This window comes from Protopterus annectens, chromosome 16.part0, assembly GCF_019279795.1.
Source record: "Protopterus annectens isolate FY-2018-M chromosome 16.part0, PAN1.0, whole genome shotgun sequence".
Classification (NCBI taxonomy): Eukaryota; Metazoa; Chordata; order Ceratodontiformes; family Protopteridae; genus Protopterus; species Protopterus annectens.
Window position 1 is genome coordinate 332,919,769 of NC_056750.1, and position 17,661 is coordinate 332,937,429.

Consider the following 17,661-nt stretch of genomic DNA (forward strand, 5'->3'; position numbering starts at 1 on the left):
CTGCACACTGGAGGCAGTCTGGGGTGGGTGGTAGCACTTATCCCTGCACCTACATGCTTGGACAGCCATCACCAAAGACACCTGGGTGCAGAGTATAATATCCAGAGTTTATTACATATTTTCCTTCAACCTCCCATTCAGCTCAAAAGGGTTCCCAGTAGCAGCCACAGAAATAGAAAAACTGATGAAAAAAGTTATCCGACAGTCCCCCAGACTGGCAAGGATTTGGAACTGGCTCATGATTCCTTTTGATGCCAAAGAAAAACAGGGATTTAAGACCATCTGTGGATCTCAGCAATTTGAATCAGTTTGTAGAAGACTTGAAGTTCTGAATGGTCACAGTTTAGTACATTCTGCCACTCTTGTGTACAGGTGATTGGATGGCTCAGCAGATTTCCAGGATACATACTGTCATATAAATGCAATATAGACAGGTGCTGCAAGAGATGCCTACGCTTCTGTCTGGAAGTCAGTCACTTGTAGTTTGGAGCCCTTACCTTTGGTCTCACCACAGTCCCCAGGGTGTTCACCAAGGGCATGACACTGGTCGCAGCTCACATGAGACTTTGAGGATTCCGGGTGTTTCCATATCTTAACAATTGGCTCCTCTCTGCTCTCACCATGCTTCTACTAATTCAAGCCAGGAACTACTTGCTCCATCTACGTCTTCGACTGGGCATCACAGTGAGCTACTAAGTCTCAGCTCTCCCCTACTCAGGACATGGAAATCATTGGTGCTCATTTGGATATGATGGCACATATCGCAGGCTTACCACTGACGAGTTTAAACACTTTGCAGAACCACGCATTATACATTCTGTCTCTTCCTTCCTCTCCAGCCATGTTAGTTTTACAGCTTCTTGGATTTATGATGGGTTCTGTAACTCTGGTATCTTTTGCATGGTTTCACATGAGGTACTGCAGTGGATGGTTGCATTGCAATGGTCTGTAGAACAACACCTTCTGACTGTAAGGTTTTTCAGACAATACATAGACTGGTGTATCCATGCAGAAGTTTCTCAGGGCCACCCTTTTATCCCTTCTGTACCCAAGGCCACAGTGACTACCCGTGCCTCCCATTGGAGGGTGACATTACTTAGGAAGGACACTTGGTCTCAGTTTGAGGTCAATCTTCACATCAATGTCCTGGAATTGAAAGTAGTCTTGTTAACTTTGCAGGCATTTCAAGACGTTCTCCATCCTGGGATGGTTGTTATTCAGATGGACAACATATTGGTGGTCTGGTACGTCAGCAGATGTGGGAACCTGATGTTCTTCGTGTTTCACTGTTGCAGTCATTACATTTGGGTTATCTGCCTGCAGGTAGCTCTCAGCCGGCCTGAATATCAAAGTCTTGGGTCCTGTGTCGGATGCTGTCTCATCTTCCATGATGTCAGGTAGTCTGGGATATAAAGCATGCAGCCGACACCATTACATCAGTCTTTCTTGCCGCTCGGTGCCCGAAGTAGAAGCAATTCGCAAGTGCCAGTCGGCCGACTCCTGAAATTTTTGTTTTCGAGTTTCAGAACCAAAGTCTTCAAAAAAGCTAAGTACCCCATTGGGGATCCTTTTTCTTGCTCTAAACTGATGTCAGTAAAAGTTAAATTGTATTACCTGTGGAAAGCAAATACCTCATAAAGATTTTCATTCGTACTGCATTCCTTGCTTAGGCCCAGACCACAACGTCCCTCGCTATCGGTTTTATGACTTATTCACTCCTCGAACTATTCGTCGTTGGTCCATTTTTGCAGCAAACTATTTCAGTACTCTGTTTAATTATCCAGAAATGGCTTCGTAAGCCATCCGACTACCGACATTCTGAAAAAGACGTAAAGATAAAGATAGACACAGACTGCATAGGTCCAAAGCTGCCGACGACTCTTCCGGTAAGCTAGTTGCCAGTTCGCAGATACTCAGTGAGGCGTTTTCGCAGCCCCTGATACCCACTATTTCAGATTTTCAGGCCTCTACTGAGACCCATTTGGAGTCCAGTATGCCATGAGATGCTTCGACTGTGGAACCTGCGGATGTCTCTACTTTGGATGGGTCTGGAGCCGCTGCGCAGGCTCTGGCTTCTGAGCTTGTATTCAGGCCTACGGACTTGCATTTCAAACAGACGCCATCTTCAAGGCCTAAAACGCCTAGAAAACCAACGTTCAAACCGCATGATCAGGCCCATATGCCTAAAAAACAAATAAGAATGGCTGAAGACCATATTACTTTAATTAGGGGAAGCCAGCCTTCTCCTAACCTAACCTAACCCTCTAAGAGACATAGAATTGATTTTCCTTCTGATTCTTCTGATCAGGATTCTGAAAATTCAGTTTTTTTTTTTTGATTACCAGGATTTGCCCTTATCTACCTATGAAGATTCTAATGCAGAGGACTCCATTCCCTCTGCTCCCCCCCCCCAGAAGATTTTTCTTTTGGTGAAACCTTGCACACTCTTAGGGAGCATTTCCGCTGGGAAAGCCAGGATTACTCTGACTCCAAAAAGAGGTTTAGGGAATTTTTACTCCTACCTCAACACAGGCCTTAAGCTATTCCTCGTTACTTGGAAATTGTAGATGATGCCTTCTTGGAATCTAGCCTGGCCTCAGACACTTTACCTATGACTCCCAGGAAACCTGACTGGTATTAGAGTACCTGACTCTCACAAGTTCCTTTTCAAGATTCCTTCTGTGGACCCAGAGACCATTTCCCAGGGACCTAAAGGCATTAAAGCTACTACTGCCAAAACCCTACCGCCTCTGATAGAGATTCCAGGGCCTTGGACAGATGGGGTAAGAAGGTATACACTTCTACTTTGGCCATTAGGGCCTTAAACTGCCAGTTTCATATGTTCAAGTATCAGCAACATATTATGGGACTACTAAAACAGAAAATGATGTTGATTCCTGACTGTGCTGAAAGTAAAGAATTACAGGATTTAATGCATTCTGCTGAACAAGTTTGTAAACGTACTTTGCAATGTGGTTTTGACTCTCTGGAAGCATCTTGCAGGGCTGCTGTCACTTGGTCAGTTCTTAGAAGGCATGCTTGGCTTAAGGAGCCAAATTTGCCAGATCATGTTAAAGCTAAATTACTGGATGCTCCCTTAAACCAAGATTACCTGTTTGGCAACAAAGCAGAAGTAGTCCTTAAAAAGATGGAGGAAAAAGCGAAGTCTATGCAAACTGTTAAAGATTTCCTGCAAGTGCAGCCTCCCAGATTCAGTAGGCATTGGCTTTCTAAGAATTGGTCTTTTCTTGTCTCTTCCAGGACTTCTCAGTCCAAACCCAGGAACAGCAGACCACCTAGGCTACAGTCCCAAGGTACTCACAGGCCTAAGCAGTGGGGGGGCTTCCACTTCCAAAACTGGAAGTAGTAAAACACCCCCTATGGAAAACTGTCACAATGACTTAACCTTAAACTTTCCCAGTCCTGCTCTACTGCATGCTCCCTTAGGGGGGAATGATCGCACTGCATACAAAAAACTGGGAAATCATTACCCAGGATAAATGGGTTTTAAATATAGCTTCCCAAGGATACAGATACCACTTCCACACCTTACCAACCCCAAATGGTTGGCCAGACCTACCTCCAAATCAGTGGGCAGAGGCTTAACAGCAGGTTCTTTCTCTTCTAAGTATCTGGGCTATTCAACCTGTCCCAGCAGAAGAAAGGGGACAAGGTTTTTACTCGAGACTTTTCCTGGTACCCAGAAAAGACTGCTCCTGGCGTCCTATCATGGACATCTCTATCCTAAACACCTTTTTGGTAATCCCAAAATTCAAAATGCTAACACTTCATCAGCTGCTTCCTGTATACTAGGCAAAGATGCCTGGTTGGCAACCTTAGACTTTAAGGAAGCTTACCTGCACATTCCAATAAGGGAATCTTGCAGGAAATACCTTCACTTCAGAGCAGGCTACATGCACTATCAGTTCTCTGCACTTCCCTTTGGCTTATCTACTGCACTCAGGGTATTCACAAAGTGCCTAGCTGCAGTCATTGCATTTTGCAGGCAAAGAAATATTCAAATATATCCATACCTGGACGATTGTCTAATTCAGGCAGAAAGCCAGGACTAAATCATCTGGCATTTGTAAAGAAACTTCTAACCACACTGGGGTTCACCATAAACGAAAAGAAATCTCATCTAGTACCCTGCCAGCAAATTGTATTCCTGGGAGCAAGCTTGAACACAACTTCCCAAATGGCTTACCTCACGCCAGAGAAACAAGTTTATTTGACAGCCTACTTCAAACTACTGGCCACAAAGACCCAGCTATCTGCAAGGAAAATCCTGCAAGCCCTGGAGTTCATGGCCTCTTGCATTCTGCTAATTCCGTATGCAAGACTGCATATGAGGAAACTACAATGGTATCTCAAAAGCCTATGGTGTCAACATTCACAGGATCTGTAATCAATGATTCCTATCATTCCTTGTATAAAGACAGAGTTCCTTTAGTGGGCAGAGGCCTGCTACCACAACAAGGGACTAATGTTACCACCTCTCTCTCTTTGTGAGGGACCATCTCTCTTTGGGCAGTTGTGTCCTACGGAAAAAAAATAAATGACAAATGTCCTGAGATTTAGGGCAAAAAATATTTTTTGTAAGTTTTCTTTAATAGTTGCATAAAACAGTTATTTTGTATCTGAATCACTTAAATGTTATATGAAATAGCATAAGCAGCTCAAATGCTACAAGAATAATCTTTTATTTTAGCAAAAAAGTGAAGCTCTGTCCTTTGAACTTGCCGTGAGTATGTTTTATCCTGTAAAATTTCATGTTTCTACAAAAAATGTCCCACTTTGGACATTTGAAAAGGTGGTAACCTTACAAGGGACTGCCATTCATTCTACCCCTTGCCGCCCAGACACATCAGACTATGCATGGGGGGCTCACTTGGCAGGGCAGTGCATTCAGGGCAAATGGAACCCGAGTCAGATACACCTGCATATCAATCAAAAATAAATGTTAGCTGTACAGGAGTCACTGACAGCCTTCAAGGACCACATTCTTCCAGGACAATTATTGGTAAAGACAGACAACAACACCACTGTTATGTGGTACATAAACAATCAGGGGGGAACCCACTCATATCCTCTCTGCGGATTAGCCATGGCTCTGTGGAACACAGCCTTGAGCTACTAAGTGCACCTACAAGCTCAATTCCTGCCAGGCAAGCTAAATTCACTGGCAGATGACCTAAGCAGAAATCGCATGGACCCACACGAGTGGAAACTGGAACCAAAGATATTCAACATTTTGAGAAACAAATGGGGGAGCCCAGAGACTGACCTGTTTGCCTCCCCTCAGAACTACCAATTGGACAAATTCTGCATAAGGACTCCCCACGGCCAAGCTTGGAAAGTGGATGCCCTGTCCTTCACCTGGGAAAGTCTCTAAGTTTATGCTTTTCCCCCTCTGCCTTTCCTGCCAAAAGTTCTGCTAAAGATCAAACAAGACAAACCAAGGACAATACTGATTGCACCAGACTGGCCACGCCAACACTGGTACCTCCTCTTGCCCAGTATGTCACTGCTGGATCCATGGCACCTGCCTCAGACCCCTTCCCTGCTGCCCCAGCAGGAGGGCCAGATTTTGCACCCCCAGTTTCAAACCCTGAACCTTGCAGCCTGGCTGATTCCCTCATCTCTCCATTAGCATCACTCAGTAAGCAGGTGCTAGATGTCATTCTGGAGGCCAGGAGGCCTAGTACTAGAAAATCCTATGCTGAAAAGTGGAAAAGATACTGTGCCTGGAGCCAGACTCAAGGGATGGGCACAACAGTGCCCAGCTTACCACATATTCTTCAATACTTAACAGAGATGCTCCACAAGGGCCTTTCCTTCTTATCAATTAAAATTCATGCCTCAGCCATTTCAGCACATTATAATACTAAGCCACCTCTCTTCTCTCACCCCCTGCTGAAACAATTCCTCAGAGGGGCCAAAAATGTAAGACCACCCAGGAGAGCCCCTACTCCAGCCTGGGACCTTAACTTTGTATTGGAAAAACTCACTCTACCTCCTTTTGAGCCAGCTGCAACTGTAGAGTTGAAATTCCTTTCTTGGAAAACTGCTTTCCTTCTAGCCATCACTTCAGCAAGAAGAGTGTCTGAACTTTAGGCCCTCATGGCAGTGGAGCCCTTCATCATCTTCCATGCTGACAGGGTGTCCCTCAGGGCCAGTCTTTCCTTTATGCCCAAGGTGGGTATCCAGTGTGGCCCTTAATCAGTCCATTCATTTGACTACTTTTTTCCTAATCCACAAAACAAAGGAGAATGAATACTGCACTTTCTGGACATGCACAGACAACTAAGATTCTATTTGGACAGGACTAAGCCTCTCAGAAAAACTGAACAGCTGCTAGTTGCCTTTGTTGCAGGGGCAGAGGGGAAGGCCATTTCAAAGCAAACAATTTCTAAGTGGATAGGCCATAGCATTCTTTTCTGCTATAAGCAACATGGAAAATCTACCCCTCAGGGGATAAGATCACATTCCACCAGGGCTGCATCTACCTCTTCAGCCTTTCTCAGAGGTGTCCCTACCAGGGACATTCTAGAAGCTGCTACCAGGAGCTCTGTACATACCTTCACCAAGCATTACCTCTTGCCTTTGTTTTCTAAATCCAGAGCTGGTTTTGCCACTTCAGTCTTGCAGGGCTTAATAGCTGGTCATAATGCTCTTTAACTTCCTCCTCCCTGACATAGCTTGCAACAGTGAAACATGAAGAACATAGTACAGTTGTGTACACTCACCATAAATGCAGATGTTAGAATGTATTCACTGTTACAGTCCTGGTTACCCTCCCTCCAGCCCCATGACTTCTCTTGGCTATACCTTTCTTCTTCTTTAGTGTATTTCAGCTTTCTGGTGTATTTGCTTTTTGTTGGAGGTGTAACCTTTATATATGTATAATTGCTTCCCATTATGGGGGCACCTGACATCTGGGGCAAGAAAAACTGATGTAATAATGTCAGCTGCATGCTTTATACCCCTGACATCATGGAAGATGAGACCGCATCTGATGCAGGACCCAAGAGTTTGATAGTCAGGCTGGCTGAGGGCTACCTGCAGGCAGATAACCCAAATGTAGTGACTGCAACAGTGAATACACTCGAACATTTACATTTATGGTAAGTGTACACAACTGCACTTTTCTACCCATTATGTCGTGCAGCATTGAGTGTGTGGCAGTGGACAAACTCTTCTGGCCACTTTCGGTTGGAAATGGATATTCTGGAGAAGTCTTTACGTGCTAGCAGACAAACTGAGGAGGTCCCCCTTACTCCCTTAAGAGTGGTCTCAACCCATTAGTGGTAGAAAGGATTTTTCGCTAATGGGGCCGACCGTGCTGTGAACTCTCTGCTTCTTCCCACAATTCCAAGTGCAGCAGGTACTTTCCCTGATCCCTCCAGAGGGGGAGTCTCAGAGAGAGACACTGATTCACTATTGACCCTCTGGTCTCCTCTATGCCTTTCTCCCCACCCCTGTCATTCCCAAGTTCTTCAGAAAGCATCTCAGTGGAAGAGCAAAGTAATCCTCTTTGCCCCATTCTGGCCTTGTCATGTGTGGTTTCCCTTCCTGTGCCTCATCTAGTACACCCTTCCTAGGTGTTTTACCTTTCATCTCACCCATTTGGGAAAACGCTCACCCAGATATTTGGACCCTCAAGTTTGACTGCAGGGTTTCTCTACTTCAGTGATGGCTAGGCAGTCCAGGCTTTCCTTCCCAGTACATCATATCCTTGCATCCTCTCTGAAAGATTCTGCTAGGAGGATTTAGAAGCACAAATGGGAAGGTTTTTTCCATTTGGGCTCTCCAGAGACAACTGGACCTGTTTTCAGCACCTTTCCCTCTATCTTTGATTTTCTTGCCTCCACTTTCAGTAGTGGAGCTAGTTTTTATACAGTTAAGGTCCGACTTGCTACCATTTCTAATTTTCACGCAAGAGAAAACCATTCTTCCTTGGCATCACTGAAATTATGTATGGCCTTTCTCAAAAGTCACCTTTATACTTTGACAGCCTATTAAGGATCCTGCTCCGCCATTGGTTTTAAAAGTATTTCTTCAGGCTTTGATACAGTCTTCCTTGGAGCCCCCTGCCAAGGTGAACTTAGAACTTCTGTCTTGGAGAAGCATTTTTCTGGTTGCAATTACATCAGCTAGACAAGTTCCAGGCACTCTTCCGAGCACCGTATCTGTTTTTTTTTTTTTCATAAGGATATGGTGTCCCTTCAGACTAAGCCTAATTTCCTACCTAAGCTGGCATCCGAGACCACTATCAACCAGTCCATTAATCTACCTGTCTTCTTTCCAAGGTTTTCCACCAATGGAGAATACATGTTGCATCTGTTGAATGTTCACAGATGTCTTAGATTCTGTCCACATAGAACTAAAGATGTGAGGGAATTGGACCAATTTTCTCTTTTTCCAAGGCTAAATTGGGCAAGGTGGTTTCAAAAGTAACTTTAGCCAGATGGCTCACTGTTTGCATGTGCTTTGTAAGAATAAAAGGTTAACATTACCTAAACCTCCTAAGGCTCATTCCAGCAACCGCATTGTCTGCTTTCTGGTCCAGGGCTTCCATAGATTGCATTTGTGCAGCTGTCATTTGGTCCACTGCTCATACCTGTATTGCTCTTTACAAATTGGACATCTTATATAGGGTTAGAGCAGCATTTGGCATTGCTGTACTCTGGAATCTCCTTCCTTTAGGACCACACAGGAATTTTCTAACTGGAGACTCTGTCTCATCAGTTGAGTAACAGATGAAAAAGATAACATCAGATACAAAAGTTATGTACTCGCCATAACGATGCACCTGTGTTCTCTTTATCCTTCCTCAACCTCCTGCCCTCCAGCCCCTCCTTCCTGCTTTGGAAGATTTTCATTTGGGTTCCTAGTCTGTCCTGAGGAGTAATTCCTGCCTACTTTGCTGAATGAGCTCAAGTTGTCTTCTGTCTTTCTATTCTAACTGTAATGTGGTTTAATTTGGACTTTTTTTTTTTACTGGGTACCTTATTTTATTGCAAGGTGGTAGGCTAACTTGAGGGCAAACTCGATCTGAGGTAATCCAGACTAAGGAGAGGGTTATGGGTAAGGAGAAGAGCTCAAGCTATGTAGCCAAAGTCTGTTAAAGTGGCTGAAGCTAGATTTGAGGTCGATTGTGAGGCATCAGTTGAGGAATGACAAAAAGAGAACACAGGTACATTGTTAATGGCATGTACATAACTTTTCATCACGTCTGCTTCATCTGGCTTCAACCTGTGGGACTTTGGATCTGACACCAGCCGATTCAGAAGTCTTTAGTCTGTTTAGCTCCACCTCTCTCACCCATCTCTCCTGGTTCCTCCAACTCCCCAGATCTAGTTGCCACAATTTGGGTCTGCAGCATGGTTTTGGCTCCAGTCTACTTTTTCTATCCAGAGAAATTAATGTAATGTTATGATAAACTTTTATTGTTTCCTTGCCATCAGTTTATCTTTTTTGTTCTTTTTTCCTTCCAGCCTAGTTATTTAGATAGGTAGTTAGGCAGATAGTAGTAGTGGTCTCATCGCTTTCCCCTTCCCACTCTTTTGTCCAACTATTGTGAGTGTGTTGTCTTTGTTTTGTTCTTTTGTAATTTAGGTACTTTTAGTGAAGATGTATAAGGGCTTTAAGAAGTGCATTTCCTACGGGCACAGGTTTGCCTTCCCAGGACACACATTTCAAATTTTTCTTGTTTGGGTCATTTCACATCTTGAGTCCGGATTCTCCATTTGTGGGAGTTTTGGTACTAGGGACAGTCTTGCTGTCAGGGCTTCTCGAACCCAGTCTTGGAATGCAGGGGGGAAACTACCCCAGAGACAGAAGCAGATGCCGAATAGTACAAGGGTAGAAGCCCTTTCAAAACTAATTTAGCCTTACGCTCATTAATGGCCCTAGTACCAAAACTTCTGCAAATGGAGCATCAGGAATCAAAATGTGTCGGACCCAAACAAGACCTGTTTTAAATGCGTCTCCTGGGAAGGCAACCTGTGCCTTTATGAAATGCAAGAGCAGATGCAATTAAGCCTTATCCCCACGTGGTTCAGGTTCTGTGCCTAGACTGGCTTCCTTCCTTAGTCCCTTCAGATCCAAGGTATTCGGGGCTGGCTGAATTTCCACCCTCTAGGTCAGAACCAATAGTTTGGCCATCTTTGGCTTCATTTTTTTACTTGTTAGCCTCGACCCCTGATTTCTTGGAGACCATCAGGACCTAGGAGCTGTAGTGTCGAAGCTGGAGTTCCTGGGTCTGTAGCAACTGTCTGTGCTTTGGCATTGCCACTTCTACTCTGGCAGCTCAGTGTCAATTTCTAGGTCAGATTTAGGTGTGGCTTCCTCTGGTCTGGGGCTGTGTTTGGTACCCAGTGATTCTGAAACCCTCAGAACTGACGCCAGGCTTCACCTCAGCCTTCGTTAGAGAGGATGTTCTCCTCCAAGGAGAAAGGCTGGATTTCTCATGCATAAACCTTACCCCTTTTTTATCCATACCTATGACCAGTCCTCCGTCTACTTTGGGACAGCCTACTTCAGTGAGCCTCTAGTCTGCTGCCGTGGTAGGCTTCAGACTCTTCCCCTTCCTCCCCATCTTTGTAAAATGGGAGGTTTCAGGGAAGATAGTGTAAGAGGAAACATCTGGATTCCTCAGAGGAGTATCTCACTGAGGATACTGACCTGGAAGGAGAGGGCTTCCCTAAGTCTCCATTGGATGATGCCTCTTTCAGCAATATATTGGAGCTCCTTCACCAGAGTGGAGGCTGGACCACCAAAGCTCCCTCTCCAGAGGCCATTATTGCTGGAGGCCTTTGGTGTAGGCCCATCCATGCCTTGGGTGGTTCCGCCTTGGGTGGTTCCCCCACTGGATACCCTTATATAGATATGGTATCCTGGAGGGTGTGGAAGGAACCTGACATAGTGGAACCCATCCTTAGAAAACCAGGTAAGGTTCTTGCCTCCCAACCCCCCCAAAGACAAGTTTCATTGAAGTAAGGGTGCGGCCATCAATGCCATTTGGGTGGCGGCAGCTACCAAGAAGGATATTTCTGAGAAGAGCTCCTTGACCCCCCCCCCCCCAAACAGGGAGTCTGTAGCACTAGATCAGTTAGGGAATCATTCCTGTGCCTCAGTCACATTTGCACTGAGGGCACTTATTGAAGCCTCAAGTGAGACAGGTAATTGAGACCTAGTGTCTGAAGTGTCAAGAACCTTTAGGACACAGCAGTCTCCAAATACACAGAAGACGTTGCAGAGTCATTTGTCTGCCCTGGTTTCCATTGCCAACATTTCAATGATACTTATCTTGAACACTGATGGAGCATCTTGAGGGGCAGGTTCCAGTATTGCCATACTTGGATGCACTTGTGTAACTTTGTGGACTGTTTCAAGGCATCCATCAGTGCCCCTTTGATGGGATCTCCTTGTTTGGGCTAAAGGTTAAAGACACTAACAAGGAGCGAACAAGGTGGGAAGACTCTGTCTGCCATTGGACTACACTTTTCTGACCCCACCCCCGTGGACCTTTTGTAAGAATTAAAAGGTGGGAAAATCACAGTTCTCTTTCCAAGATGCTCCTCTGGATGCTTCTTCCTGAGGGTGGGAGGGAGCTCTTAATGAACACCACCCATGGGGCTGGGTCAGTCCACAGAATTAGGGCTTTTGAGGAGCTTTTTCCGGCGTCCCTTTCAGCAGTCCTGAAGGGTTGCTTGGCTGCTGTTCTCTGGAGGCAGTCAGTGGTAGTTTAGCTGTCTACCTAAAAACTTGGGAGGCCATCACCTCAGACGCCTGGGTGCTGAGATTAGTATCCGGAGGTTATTAAATTTCCTTTTTGAAGTTCAAAAGTGTCGCCCAAAATGTCTCCTAGATGTTCCACCCCCATCAGAGACCTTATGCAGCAGCAGAGATTCAAAAACTGCTCATAAATAGTCATTCCAGAGGTCCCACTAGACAATAGTAGATTCAGGGTCTATTCCAGATTTTGTTTAGTTTCAAAGAAAACAAAATACCTCAGACCAATTTTGGATTTAAGTAAGCTAAGCCAGTCTGTCAAAAAGACAAGTTCCGAATAGTCATTGTGCAGTCCATCTTGCCTGTCCTGAGGAAGGACAATTGAATGTGCTTGTTAGACCTTAAGGATGCTTACTGTCACAATAAGATAGGCATTCCAAAAAGTTTCCTAGCTTCCAGCTGGGAGCCAATCATTACCAGTTCAGGGTCCTGCCATTTGGTCTCACCACAGTCCCCCAGATATTTACCAAATGCATGATGGTGGTCGCAGCCTGGCTCCAGCTGCAGAGATTTCAAGTCTTTCTGTAAATGAATAATTGGATCCTCACTGTCCCCACAAAGGTGTCATTGATCTTGGCCAGGGACTCACTACTCCATATCTGCAACAACTTAGGCAATCGCAGTCAATTATCCAGAATTGAGCCTTCAGCCTGTACAAATTTGAGTTCATAGGGTGTCATTTAGATACAATTAACCAAATTGCTAGGCTTCCAAGCTCCACAGTTTTCGGCCTGCAGGCTCAGGCCCTGTCTGATCTTTCAACTCCAAATCCACTAGCACATGCCATTATGAAGCTTCTGGGTCATATGGCAGTGTCTGTAGGGTTGATTCTTTCAGCAGGATTTCACATGAGAGCCCTACAATGGACTGTTCAGTGGTCTTTCCTTACTCATACTTTGGGTTTCCCAGTATGGTTAACGAAGGTGTGTGTCATGAGCAAATTCATTGGTGGTTGCTGGTTGTAGTCTCCCTTGGTAACCCAAGGGAGACCATTTGTAATCCCTTCTCCCTCGGCCACGGTCACCATGGACACCTCCATCCTGGGATGGGGGGAGCATTTCAAAGGGAGGACGGTTCAAGGATCCTGTTATTCTGCAGAGGCCCTTATTCACATCAGTATTCTGGAGATGACGGCAGTCCTCCTTACGTTGCAGGCTTTTCAGGATGCCCTTCGCTTGGATGCGATTGTGATACAGATGGGCAGGATATTTCTGTAGTTTGGTATCTCAGCAGAGTAGAACACCTTCTTATGCTCTTTCACATGAGGCCATGAGAGTTTGGCAGTGGGTTGCATCTTCTCAGCAGTTTTTGGTGGCAATGCATATCCTGGGGTAGTCCATCTTTCTAGCAGACAGCATCAGCAGGAGCATTCTGTTGAGTCACAAGTGGTCCATAAATCCAGAAGTCGCAGCTCGGATTTTTCAGCTTTTAGGCACTCTGTTATGATCTGTTTGCCTCACCATCGAACACCAAGTGCAACAGCTATTATACTGTAGTTCCCCCTGTGGGACAGTCACCCAAGGGTGCTCTGGCACTTGATTGGGCCCCAGGACTTCTTTACGCTTATCCCCTAGTGCCTTTGATGATAGTTTCTACACCAAGCAGTCTACTACAGAGCTACAGGGATCCTCATTGCTCCCTTTTAGCCTTGTCAGGTGTGGTTTCCCTTCTTTTGACCTCTTCTGAAGTACTCCCTCTGGGTACTGGATCCCATTCTGGATCTTATTTCTCATGCAGCAAGTCCAGAATCTCCCCCAGTCTTCAGTCCGTCAAGTTGATCACATGGTTCCTCTAGTTCCCTTGTTGGACAGAAATGCCAAGCTTTCACAGACTGTGGTTCATATGCTGTCATCTTCTCAGAAGGAATCCATTAGAAAAGTGTATTCCAGTAAGTGGAAAAGGTTTTCCTGTGGGCACAGGCTTGGGGATTCTCTGCCCCTTTGGCATCAGTTTTTTCTCGCCGAGTTGTTTCATTCAGATTTTAGCTTTTCTACTATTAAACCACAGTTAGCGGCCATTTCTAACTTTCATATTGTAAGAGAGAGTATTTCTCTGGGTTCTCTCAAGATCTCCAGGGTATTCATGAAAGGTATTTTTCTACTCTATCTTTCAGTATGGGATCCAGACCCTCCCTGGGATCTATCCTTTATTCTATAGGTTCTTGCAGGCCCTACATTTGAACCTTCAGCTACTTTGAACTTGAAGATATTGTCTTGGAAAACTTTGTTTCTGGTAGTGATTACTTCTGCAAGAAGGATTTCAGAGTTGCAATTGCTTGATTCTTCACCCCCCCCTTTGGTGTTCCATAAAGACAGGGTTTCTTTTCATACCAACCTTTTTTTGCTGCCAAATGTAGCTTCCAAGAATAATCTTAATAGTTAAATTCACCTTCCTGTGTTTTCTTTCCCAAATTTTCCCATTAAAGGTGAATACCTTTTGCATTTTTTTAGATGTACATAGGCAAATGAGATTCTGTTTGGACCGTATCAAAGCTATCAGAAATCCAGTCAGTTGTTTGTCTTTTTTTCGAAGTCCAGGCTGGACTCACCTGTCTAAAGTAACTTTATTCAGGTGGCTGTAAAATTGTATTTTGTTTGCATGAAAGAAGCGTAAGGGTCATTCAGCAAGGGCTGTGGCTACTTCTACAGTTTTTCTTTCTGGAGTATCAGTGGATATTTGTGCAGCTGCTAATTGGCTGGGTCACCACATTTTAGTGTTGCATTACAAGTTGGATATTCAATCTAGATCCAGAGCTTCCTCTGGCTCCATTGTGTTGCAGCATATTTTTCCTTGGTTCCTCCTGGAAATGTCTTTGGCTGTGGTCTGTGTCCCACAGGTTGAAGCCAGACAGAGCAGACAACATCGGATGTAAACCTTATGTACTCACCATGACTATAGATCAGTGTTGTCCATCTCCATCTAGTTCAATCTTCCTTCCCTCCTGCCCCCCACCTTTTTGTTGACTTGGTGAGTCTTTTCACCTGAGATTACCAGAAATTGGAGGTTGGTTGTTCCCACCTTCTGCAGTCTTGCATTCTCTTTGGTTGTCCTATTCCAATTTCTTTGGAAGGTGCATTTCCAGGTTTGTGTTTTCGCATTATGATTTCTCTCATGAGGCAAATTTGATCTGGGGAGTTGATGGAGGAGCAGTGAGTATTGGGTAAGGGAGACAGCCATACTAAAGAATTTTGAATTGGCCATTGTCTGATCAGAGTCTGTTCCGAAGTCCCGCAGGTTGAACCAGAGACGGACAACAAGGATCTATTGTTATGGCCAGTACATAACTAATTTTTTCTTCCAAATTTTCTTCCAGTGAAAGATTCTTGTTGGTTGTAGTTGGAATAGTTATCTGCTGTGAATTACACTTCTGCACTTCCAAGCACCAAGTTCTCAAAAACAAATGCATCTCTTCACCTGCAGATATAGGTCCATGCTCTGACACCATATGACATTTAAATGTTTGTCAGGATACTCCATTAGTAACAGAGACAGAGAAGATAAGCTTCCAAGCTTCATTTTGCATCGATTTATAGTGAGTCAAGAAGAAATGTGTACCACACGGTATGTAGATTCTCCTGTAGATAGCCATTGGCATTTAATGCTGTCTACCCACCCCTAGTATTAAGTTTGTTATCCCATGCTTTACCCAGTCATTTTCCCTTTGCTGTTGCAGTGTGGGCCAATAGGGTTTACTATCATTTTATTGAAGTGGACTCAGTCAAATGATCGTATCCTTAACCCACATCCGCAAAGACACATTGCCGAATTCCGATATAGCCGAAATACATTGCAAATTCAACTTGGAACAAGCGTCAACATGGGTCGAGATAGGGACGAGATTTGTACTTCGGAAATATTGGAGTTTGGCAGTGTCAGCGTTTGAAGTTCAGACTTCACACAAAGTGAATTTGACCAAGTCCACTTCAATAAAATGATAGTAAATGTGCTGCACTGATATTTAGACCTAACTATATAAATATATTGGTGGTTGCTTGTCTTCTGCTTTGAGCTACTAGTCAGAATACCTTTCCTGTTTCTGTTGTGAAAGTAAAGACCTTTCTTACTAGAAATCAGTACACTGGTTATTTATCCTTTAAGGTAATCCATGTTTGAGATCACATTGCCAGCGTAGCTCATTAAACCCTTGACACCCTAAGGCATTTCTCTAGAATCAGCCAAGTGACACCTATAGATGGCTATTTTTTCTGTTAATATTTACATTAATAACTGTGACACCATGTTACAAGCTTGCATGTTGGGTACAGATGGCCATAATCTTTTATGTAAGCATCTCAACAGTGAAAGATGCAGGCAGAACTACCAGTGTCTCATTAAAGATCACAACTTCTGTAACAATCCAACGAATATGACAAGAGAAAACAGGCAAAATACGTTTTATTAACAAAATAGTGAGTGCTTTCTTCTTGTACAGTTCCAAAACTTCATGAAGCATGAATTATGACTTCACGTTACCTCTTTTGGAATTAGACATTGTTGTTACAGCAGAGAAATATGATTTCAGGTAGGAACAAACGCTACAAAGGCAAAAAAAAAAAAAAAAAACTCAAAAGGAATAATTGTAGAAAATCACAAGGTGCTTTTTCCAATTAATGCAATGTTAAGTATTGGGAAGAGCAAGTGTATATATAGGTTGTTAATCTGGAACGTTTACTGAACTTCATTATTTCTGAATTTAGATTTTTAAATAATTCATTTTATGACATTTTGTTTCAGGCAATACGTGGCCAGGCCATCGACCGACACCTTCTGGGACTGAAACTGCAAAGTATTGAAGACCTAGTTAGCATCCCTGAAATTTTTATGGACACATCCTATGCAGTAGCCATGCATTTTAACCTTTCTACAAGCCAGGTAAAAGAAATCCTCTTTTCATTATAATTATAACAGTTGATGCAGTGCAGTTTGTCGACTGTTACACAATAGGTATTTTATTGACCTTGTTGGTCATGTTCTCTACTATCATTTACCTTGCAGTATTTAATTTAAATGAGCAACTGTCCTCTACAACCAGACTGAACACAGTAATGCACAGATTTGTAATTGAGTGCCACCTACTTTAATTGTTGTGTACTATCCTAAACCTAGGAAAGTACCAGTCATGTAAGACGAAGGCTGAAGTTAGGTTTTTAAATTTTCCTTGTATAGTTTATATCATTTTGAAGTATGGGTAAGCAGTCTGAAGGAACTAAATATAAAGTAAGGTTCCAAAGCTGATGTTTAGGAGTTGTACATTGTGTTCCAGCTTTCCGTGGAAGACAAGGAGCTAAGTTTTGACCCACACAGTGCAGCAGTAACGCTACACAAGTTCACACTGGGATAACTCTGTTATCTAAGTGAGAGCTACTGGGCAATTAGAATAGCTTCAAGAGCAGACCAAGGCTTGACTTTTTCCTTCAGTTAAAGGAGCAGTATTCTAATGAAAGGCTACAGATTTGTTATGAGGAAAATGTAATAAACAATGCTTGGGTGCAGGCAGTTTGTGTAGATTTCATTGTATGGACATGCATAAATATCTGTCCCAGCGTCTGGTAAAGTGATGGGGGCAGTTGTAGTGCATGCAGTTTATTTAAAATAAATCCAGCATGGAAAAAAACTTATCATTTATTGAAACATAATTCCCCATATAGGTGTCTTAAATGCTTTCGTTTGTTTCACTACGAAGCGTAAACTAGGAAACTGTGATTCTTACTGTGTTTCACTGAGTAGTAGTTGTGGCATTAATAAGCTGGTGTGTGGTTGAAAGGTGTTTGATATCTTTGGCAAGTTAATTCCTTTCTCTCTCTTAGATTGAATGTTCTGTTTACTGGTGAGCAACATATTTGCTAGTCAAGCAAGCTCCTT

General features: G+C 43.7%; 1 protein-coding gene across 6 annotated transcripts in view; it reads left to right on the top strand.

The window, feature by feature from the left end:
- Positions 1–17,661, top strand: part of CRAT (carnitine O-acetyltransferase) — a 475,040-nt gene that overhangs the window by 440,072 nt on the left and 17,307 nt on the right. For all 6 annotated transcript variants that reach the window (XM_044058286.1, XM_044058287.1, XM_044058289.1 and 3 more), the window contains one exon: positions 16,534–16,671. In XM_044058286.1, coding sequence (XP_043914221.1) covers positions 16,534–16,671 — 138 coding nt within the window. The remainder of the gene's footprint in view (positions 1–16,533; positions 16,672–17,661) is intronic.